At 43.5% G+C, this 8,884-nt stretch overlaps 1 protein-coding gene across 2 annotated transcripts in view; it reads right to left on the bottom strand.

Annotated features, from left to right (window-relative positions):
• Positions 1 to 369: 369 nt before the first annotated feature.
• Positions 370 to 8,884, bottom strand: part of LOC124595952 — a 34,119-nt gene continuing 25,604 nt past the window's right edge. For both annotated transcript variants that reach the window (XM_047134874.1, XM_047134875.1), the window contains 2 exons: positions 5,283 to 5,333; positions 370 to 512 (listed from right to left, as the gene is read on the bottom strand). In XM_047134874.1, coding sequence (XP_046990830.1) covers positions 5,296 to 5,333 — 38 coding nt within the window. In that variant the 3' untranslated portion in view covers positions 370 to 512; positions 5,283 to 5,295. The remainder of the gene's footprint in view (positions 513 to 5,282; positions 5,334 to 8,884) is intronic.

Here is an 8,884-nt window from a genome sequence, read left to right as displayed (position 1 = left end):
GCTATAGATACACCAATAAGAAATAGCAGGCAGTACAATTGAAGAAGAATGGACATCTCTGAAAAGGGCAATCTCAGAAGCTGGAAAAGAAACATAAGTACAAAGAAAGCAACTGAGAAGAAACCATTGATAACAAAAGAAATACTTAAGTTGATCGATGGAAGAAGGAAGCACAAATTTTGTGCGACCTACTGGAATGGAAGATTAGGTCGGTTGTTACCTCAAACACGTATCTTACAAAGCAACAGCAACGATCAGAGAAAGATTAACTGTAGGAAATAACAAATAGTCAGTCTCTGTATTCGCTATAAGCTACATTTGTTTCACATCAGGTACATAAGAAATAGTTGTAAATGAAAATAGCTGCTCTTTCTGGTCAAAAGCATTGTTTAATTCACCAAAAATATCATAATATTGTTGCGCGAAGCGGAGCAGATTTCTTCAACTCTAAGCATTCATGTCTTTGAGGGACTGTAGGGCCTCTCCAGATGGTGGATGTAGAGCAGCATCACCTGCAATCAAAAGTTTTTGTGAAGTTCTACGGTGGAAAATAAAAATTTTTGTGTTACTCACACAGGCAAAAAGTTTACATTAATTCTATTTAGGAGCCTCCAGTACTTGTTTTACGCCAACATGTTGATATGGAATTTCTTTAAATCTGTGTACCGTACTGAAAGCTCGCTTAACAGAAGACCGATCACTGTCACGTTCTGTTTCACTATGTGCTGTCGACAATTATATTTTAGACGAATGAGTACACTCTAAATATTACTTATTATCTTTTCTGTCGTAGGAAGGCGCTATGACACACATTATTTCAAGACAGTGAATACCAGATTCCTTCTTCCACAAATTAATCTGTCACAGGCGTTATTACGGAAAACGCCCTTTAAATACTTTGGTTCCTCCTTTTTGCAGCTGATGGGAGTAGCGACAAGTAGTGGTGCAGGTGATAAATTATAAGTGTCAGACAATAAGCTTAGGCAGTTGTAAACATAAGGTCATCAACAAATTAGTCTATTTGTGGTTGCATCATAAAGTTGTTCTTATTAGTAAGCTCACCAGCCCAATTTTGGTTATTTTGTTAAATTTTTAATATTCTAGTTTAACATGAAGAAATCTGCGGCCGAGGGTCATAAAATTCTGGATAAATGTTGAGGCACCTATCAGTGGAAGAACGGGTAGAGAATGGTTTCAACGCTCCAAGACCGGTGATTTTGAAGTCGAAGACCTTCACGACGGTGAGAGAGAGAGGGTTTTCGAAGCTACAGAAACCGACGGAAACAGTCACAGGAGATCGTTATTGAAAGCAATTGATGAGCCGAGCACTGAGAGATAAACGGCCACAATACAGAAATAAACATGAAGAAGTGATTCTGCAGCTTGACAATATCCAACCCCACGTCACAAAATTCGTCAAAATATACTCGAAAAAGTTGAAACGGGTAGTCCTGCATCACCAGCCGTATTCTCCAGACACAGACCCCTCTACCACCTTTTTCTAACAATGGTACACGGCCTGGCTGAGAAGCACTTCCAGTTATATGAACGAGTGCAAAATTGGATTGGCTCATGGATCACCTCAAAAGCCACCCAGTTCTTACAGTGCGAGATTCGTATGCTGCCCAAAAGCTTGAAGAAAGTGTTGAGCAGCGATGGAGAGTCTCTTGTAACGTATAGTTTTTGTAAGTTTGTCACACTACAGCATCTTCGGGGAAAAAAAGGCGGAAACAAAGTTGTAAACCTAAACACTGATCAGCCAGAAAATTATGGCTACCTACCTAATAGCCGGTATGCCCACCTTTCACACGAACAACAGCTTCGACGCGTCGTGTCATGGTAGCAATGAGGGCTTGGTAGGTCGATGGGGGGAGCTGGCACCACAACTGTTCACACAACTTGCCTAATTCCCGTAAATTCCGGGGAGGGGGGGATGAACTGACGCCATGTTCAATCACATCCCAGATGTGTTCGATTAGGCTCAGTACTGGCGAGCTGTGAGACAGTTCTTTAATTAGAACTCTCCATGGTGTTCCTCGAACCATTTCTTCACACTCTAAGCCTTGAGACATGGCGCATTATCTTATTGAAAAGTGACATTGCCGTTGGGAAACATGCTCACCATGAAGGGGTGTACATGGTGTGCGACCAGTGTACGAGTCTACGTGGACGTCATGGTGCCTTGCGCGAGCCTCACTGGGCCCATGAATGCCAGTGTGAATGTTCCACGGAGCTCAAAGGAGCCGCCGCCAGCTTGTCTCAATCCCGCAATGAAGGAGCGGTTCCTTTAGAAGACAACGGATTCACGCTTTCCCTTAGGCATGGTGAAGGTATCGGGATACATCAGATCATACAACGCTGTGAAACTGCGCCAACGTCCAATGCCGATGGTCACGTGCCCATTTCAGTCGTAGCTGTCGGTGTTGTGGTGTTATCATTAATTATCACATACATGTGTCGTCGGCTGCGGAGGTCCATTATTAGGAGTGTTCGGTGCACTTTGTATTCAGACACACTTTGAATTTTCTCATTTTGAGAGTACTGAACCATTCAACAGCCAAGACCGCATGAAATATTTAAATATTTCTTTATTTAAGAGATTATCACATACATGTGTCGTCGGCGGAAGAGGCCCATTATTATAAGTATTGGGCACTGTGAATTCAGACACACGTATACTCCTAATTTTCTGATTTTGAGAGTACTGAACTATTCAACAGCCAAGGTCATATACAATATTTAAATATTTCTTTATTTAAGACGATCGGTTCCAAACCTTTTTGTTGTGAAATATATTCTTTTAACGCTGAACCTCACGAACAAGATGTCAAGTGGATATAAATAAGCACTTTATACCGATTTGTCACCACCGAAATATTTCACGCACAAGATGCCAGGCGTTTTAAACATTTTAGCAATAACAAACATTTATAATGTGGTAATTTTTATCCACTTGAAGTGTTGGTGAGATTCAGCGTAAAATGAACATGTTTTAAAACAAAAAGTTTTTAAGACCTGAAGATGACAGCAAAGTTTGTTGAAACTGGCTGTCTTACATAAACAAATATTTTATGCGATCTAGGCTGTTGAATGGTTTTTTAACACATGTACTCCACCCAGCACTAGTCTGATGTTAGTTCTGCCACAGTTCGCCGCCTGTCGTGTTTTACCAGACTGCCCAGCCTACGACGTCCAACATCTGTAACTAGTAGTGGCCATCCAACCTACGTGTCGAAGACACTTACCACAGCACTGCCCGAACACGCGACAAATTGTGCAGTTTCCGGAAATCTCGTGCCAAGTCTCCGGGCCATCACAATCTGCCTTCGGTCAAAATCACATAGATCGTGCGCCTTCCCCATTCTGCAAACGGACAGCTCGCTCACTGATACTACATGGGCCTTGCGTGTCTCTGACTAGCGGTCATTCCACGGGAGGTGACGCTGCCATCGCCTGGAATCTGTCATATCGATAGCAGGTTTGTGGTCATAAAGTTCTGGCTGAGCAGTGTATTTATGCCTCACGATAAAGATGGCCATCAGAGCTTTGTTATCGTGTTGGAAAGTTGGCAAAACTAAAGCAAAATCTCATAAACTACTTAATATAAATTATTTACGTCTTTCAGATCACTGGGAGAGTTATTCCCGGAATTTATATATTTTATGGTCTACTCAGAAGCATAATTACGTAGGAAAAATATGACGTTGAATCAGTTGTGCATGCATTCGCACATTTATGGTGTGAAGTTTTTCATGGTTGCTTGCTGTATCGAAAGATTACTGCTGAACCATTTGTCACAGTTATGTAAGCCGTTACACCGAATATATCGTGCTGAGTTATTCATACACTACGTGATCAAAAGTATCCGGACACCTCAAAAACATACGTTTTTCATATTAGATGCATTGTGCTGCCACTTACTGCCAGGTACTCCGTATAAGCGACCTCAGTAGTCAATAGATGTCGTGAGAGAGCAGAATGAGGCGCTCCGCGGAACTCACGGATTTCAAATGTGGTCAGGCGATTGAGTGTCACTTGTGTCACACTTCTTTACGCGAGATATTCATACTCCTAAGCATCCCTAGGTCCACTGTTTCCGATGTGATAGTGAAGTGGAAACGTGAAGGGGGAGGAACACGTACAGCACAAAAGCGTACAGGTCGAACTCGTCTGTTGACTGACAGAGACCTCCGACAGTTGAAGAGGGTCGAAATGTGTAATAGGCAGACATCTATCCAGACCATCACACAGGAATTCCAAACTGCATCAGTATCCACTGCAAGTACTATTACAGTTAGGCGGGAGGGAAGAAAACTTGGATTTCATGGTCGAGCGGCTACTCACAAGCCACATATCACGCCGGTAAATGCCAAACGACGCCTCGCTTGGTGTAAGGAGCGTACGCATTGGATGATTGAACACTGGGAAAACGTTGTGTGGAGTGACGAATCACGGTACACAACGTGGCGATCAGATGGCAGGGTATCGGTATGGCGAATGCCAAGCGAACGTCATCTGCCAGCGGGTGTAGTGCCAATAGTAAAATTCGGAGGCGGTGGAGTTAAGGTGTGGTTGTGTTTTTCATGGAGGGGACTTGCACCCCTTGTTGATTTGCCTGGCACTATCACAGCACAGGCGTACACTGATGTTTTAAGCACCTTCTTGCTTCCCACTGTTGAAGATCAATTGGGGCATGGCGACTGCATCTTTCAACACGACCCAGCACCTGTTCATAATGCACGGCTTGCGACGGAGTGGTTACACGACAACAACATCCCTGTAATGGACTGACCTGCACAGGGTCCTGACATGAATCCTATACAACACGTTTGGGATGTTTTGGAACACCGACTTCGTGCCGGGCTTCACCGACCGACATCGACACCTCTCCTCAGTGCAGATTTCCGTGAAGAATGGGCTGCCATTCACCAAGAAAGCACCTGATTGAACGTATGCCTGCGAGAGTGGAAACTGTCATCAAGGCTAAGGGTGGGACAACACCATACTGAATTCCAGCATTACCGATGGAGGGCGCCACGAACGTCTAAGTCATTTTCAGCCAGGTGTCCGGATGCTTTTGACTACATAGTCTATACCCTCGAAGAAAGTTTTATTATTCCAATTATAAAGATAGTCTAGTAATAGTTCTTTAGATAAGATTTTATACTGTTTACTTACAGTACAGTCCGAGGTGTGATTGAGAGTGTATATAAAATGTTGGTAAATAAACTTAGAAAATAAAGAGAAGTGAAAATATGTTTTGCAAGTGCTCTACTACTTACCTCTAACCTCTTCTTACAGTTTGCCAATACTTGGAAGCGGTAACACAGGAGCTGTGGGCATGAGAAAATGTTAAAATTAATGTCTTTTTCCCATACTATGATGATGTAACAGTTCGTTTCACCTCAAAGCTTATCTCTCACTAGTTGTTGTCGGGTGCAAAGATCGATGATATTACAAATGATTCGATATCTACTAGTTATGCAGACAATTTGTTTTACATAGAAAGTTTTTTTTTCGAAAACCTAAATTGAACTACAGGGTTATTACAAATGATTGAAGCGATTTCACAGCTCTACAACAACTTTATTATTTGAGATATTTTCACAATGCTTTGCACACACATAAAAAACTCAAAAAGTTTTTTTAGGCATTCACAAATGTTCGATATGTGCCCCTTTAGTGATTCGGCAGACATCAAGCCGATAATCAAGTTCCTCCCACACTCGGCGCAGCATGTCCCCATCAATGAGTTCGAAAGCATCGTTGATGCGAGCTCGCAGTTCTTGCACGTTTCTTGGTAGAGGAGGTTTGAACACTGAATCTTTCACATAACCCCACAGAAAGAAATCACATTGAGTTAAGTCGGGAGAGCGTGGAGGCCATGACATGAATTGCTGATCATGATCTCCACCACGACCGATCCATCGGTTTTCCAATCTCCTGTTTAAGAAATGCGAACATCATGATGGAAGTGCGGTGGAGCACCATCCTGTTGAAAGATGAAGTCGGCGCTGTCAGTCTCCAGTTGTGGCATGAGCCAATTTTCCAGCATGTCCAGATACACGTGTCCTGTAACATTTTTTTCGCAGAAGAACTTTAAAGCGTGAGATTGCACAAAACACGTTAACTTTTGGTGAATTGCGAATTTGCTGCACGAATGCGTGAGGATTCTCTACCGCCCAGATTCGCACATTGTGTCTGTTCACCTCACCATTAAGAAAAAATGTTGCTTCATCACTGAAAACAAGTTTCGCACTGAACGCATCCTCTTCCATGAGCTGTTGCAACCGCGCCGAAAATTCAAAGCGTTTGACTTTGTCATCGGGTGTCAGGGCTTGTAGCAATTGTAAACGGTAAGACTTCTGCTTTAGCTTTTTCAGTAAGATTTTCCAAACCGTCGGCTGTGGTACGTTTAGCTCCCTGCTTGCTTTATTCGTCGACTTCCGCGGGCTACGCGTTATACTTGCCCGCACGCTTTCAACGGTTTCTTTGCTCACTGCAGGCCGACCCGTTGATTTCCCCTTACAGAGGCATGCAGAAGCTTTAAACTGCGCATACCATCGCCGAATGGAATTAGCAGTTGGTAGATCTTTGTTGAACTTCGTCCTGAAGTGTCGTTGCACTGTTATGACTGACTGATGTGAGTGCATTTCAAGCACGACATACGCTTTCTCGGCTCCTGTCGCCATTTTGTCTCACTGCGCTCTCGAGCGCTCTGGCGGCAGAAACCTGAAGTGCGGCTTCAGCCGAACAAAATTATATGAGTTTTTCTACGTATCTGTAGTGTGTCGTGACCAAATGTCAATGAATGGAGCTACAGTGAATTTATGAAATCGCTTCAATCATTTGTAATAGCCCTGTACCACGTTTATGTATAGCTTGTCAGCACAGAAAATTAAAAATAAGGAAAGGAGTAAATCACCACGTGAATCTAAAATCCGACGAAAAGAACGTAAGAGATGTTTCAGGTTTGTTGTAGCAAATCCAGGATCTCAGTTGACTCCTTAAGGAGTCAATGAATTCATGTGTCCATAACAGTAAAGAGGTACGGTCTCAATAAAAATCTTAAATAGGTTATCCTATGTTACAAGAAGTTATTCCACATATAACTGGCATGAAAGAAATTCTCAAATAGGAAACACTTTGTATCTATGTCTATATTTCCCACTGTTGTTTACAGTGGTGTTATTCAGCAAGGTCCCTCTCAGGAAAGCACACGGCGCCTTGAATTTGTTGTGAACGCTTCCTTTCGACACATGTGTGACGTTCGACTCTTCGGTCATCTTTGACATCATACGCTCAGCATCGTGGTTGCGAGCAGACAGACGCAGAGACTTCCATACACTGTATACTGTCCCCCATATATTGCTCTTGTATAAATAACAAGAGAAAGATCCTTTCTGATACGCTCCATCACTCAGCTCGAAGTAGTTTTTACCAGCAGGAACTTGAATTCGTTATGACCTCTGTTATTACATCAGAAAACCGAACAACATACTCTATCCCAAAAGACTGTTAACGACAAATATTCTGAAAAAACAATAATGTCTACCTTTGTGCCTGTAGCATTCCTTACATCTTTACGTACTTATTTCCAAGTATATCTTCCTCGTTTTCGGATTCTCTCAGCTAGTTCAGCCTACGTAAATCTGCCTGCCTCAGGACTCGCTATCTTAAAATATATAAATTTTCTACATGTATAAACACTTTTTGTATTGACACTCTGTTATTACTACAACAATAACAACTACTACGATTATTATTATTACACCCATCAAGAAAAGTTTTGCATTACCTTGGTTCTGCGAGTTCTGGAACCTATACAGAAAATTGGAGTATAGATCAACGTAAACATCATTTCCGCCCTTTTTATTGTTCATGAAAACCACACATTGCATGTTGTACCACCATACGACGGGACCTTCAGAGACGATGGTCCAGATTGCTGTACACACCGGTACCTCTAATACCCAGTAGCACGTCCTCTTCAATTGATGCATGCCTGTATTCGTCGTGGCATACTATCCACAAGTTCATCAAAACACTGTTGGCCCAAATTGTCCCACTCCTCAACAGCGATTCGACGTAGATGCCTCAGAGTGGTTGATGGGTCACGTCGTCCAAAAACAGCCCTTTTCAGTCTATCCCAGGCATGTTCGATAGCGTTCATATCTGGAGAGCATGCTTGCCACTCAAGCCGAGCGATGTCGTAATCCTGATGGAAGTCATTCGCAAAATGTGCACGATGGGGGTGCGAATTGTCTTTCATGAAGACGAATACCTCGCCAGTATGCTGCCGATGTGCTTGCACTATCGGTTGGAGGGTGGCATTCATGTATCGTACAGCCGTTACGGCGCCTTCCATGACCACCAGCGGCGTACGTCGGCCCCACGTGCCACCCCAAAACAGTAGGGAACGTCTTCCTTGCTGCACTCTCTGGACAGTGTGTCTAAGGCGTTAGCCTGACCGGGTTGCCTCCTAACACGTCTCCGACGATTGTCTGGTTGAAGGCATATGCGACACTTTTTGGTGAAGAGAACTTTATGCCAGTCCTGAGCGGTCAAGCATGGCGTCGTGGTTGCAAAGATAGATCTCGTCATGGTCGTCAGGAGTGAAGTTACGCATCATGCAGCCTATTGCGCACAGTTTGAGTCGTAACACGACGTCCCGTGGCAGCACGAAAAGCGTTATTCAACATGGTGGCGTTGCTGTCAGGGTTCCTCCTAGCCATAATCCGTAGCTAGCGGTCGTCCACTGCAGTAGTAGCCTTTGGGTGGCCTGAGCGAGGCATGTCATCGTCAGTTACAGTCTCTCTGTATCTCATCCGTGTCCGAACAATATGGCTTTGGTTCACTCCGAGTCGCCTGGACACTTCCCTTA

Source organism: Schistocerca americana, chromosome 2 (assembly GCF_021461395.2).
Source record: "Schistocerca americana isolate TAMUIC-IGC-003095 chromosome 2, iqSchAmer2.1, whole genome shotgun sequence".
Lineage (NCBI taxonomy): Eukaryota > Metazoa > Arthropoda > Insecta > Orthoptera > Acrididae > Schistocerca > Schistocerca americana.
The sequence above is the reverse complement of the archived record's forward strand: the minus strand, read 5'-3'. Positions and strand labels throughout refer to the sequence as shown.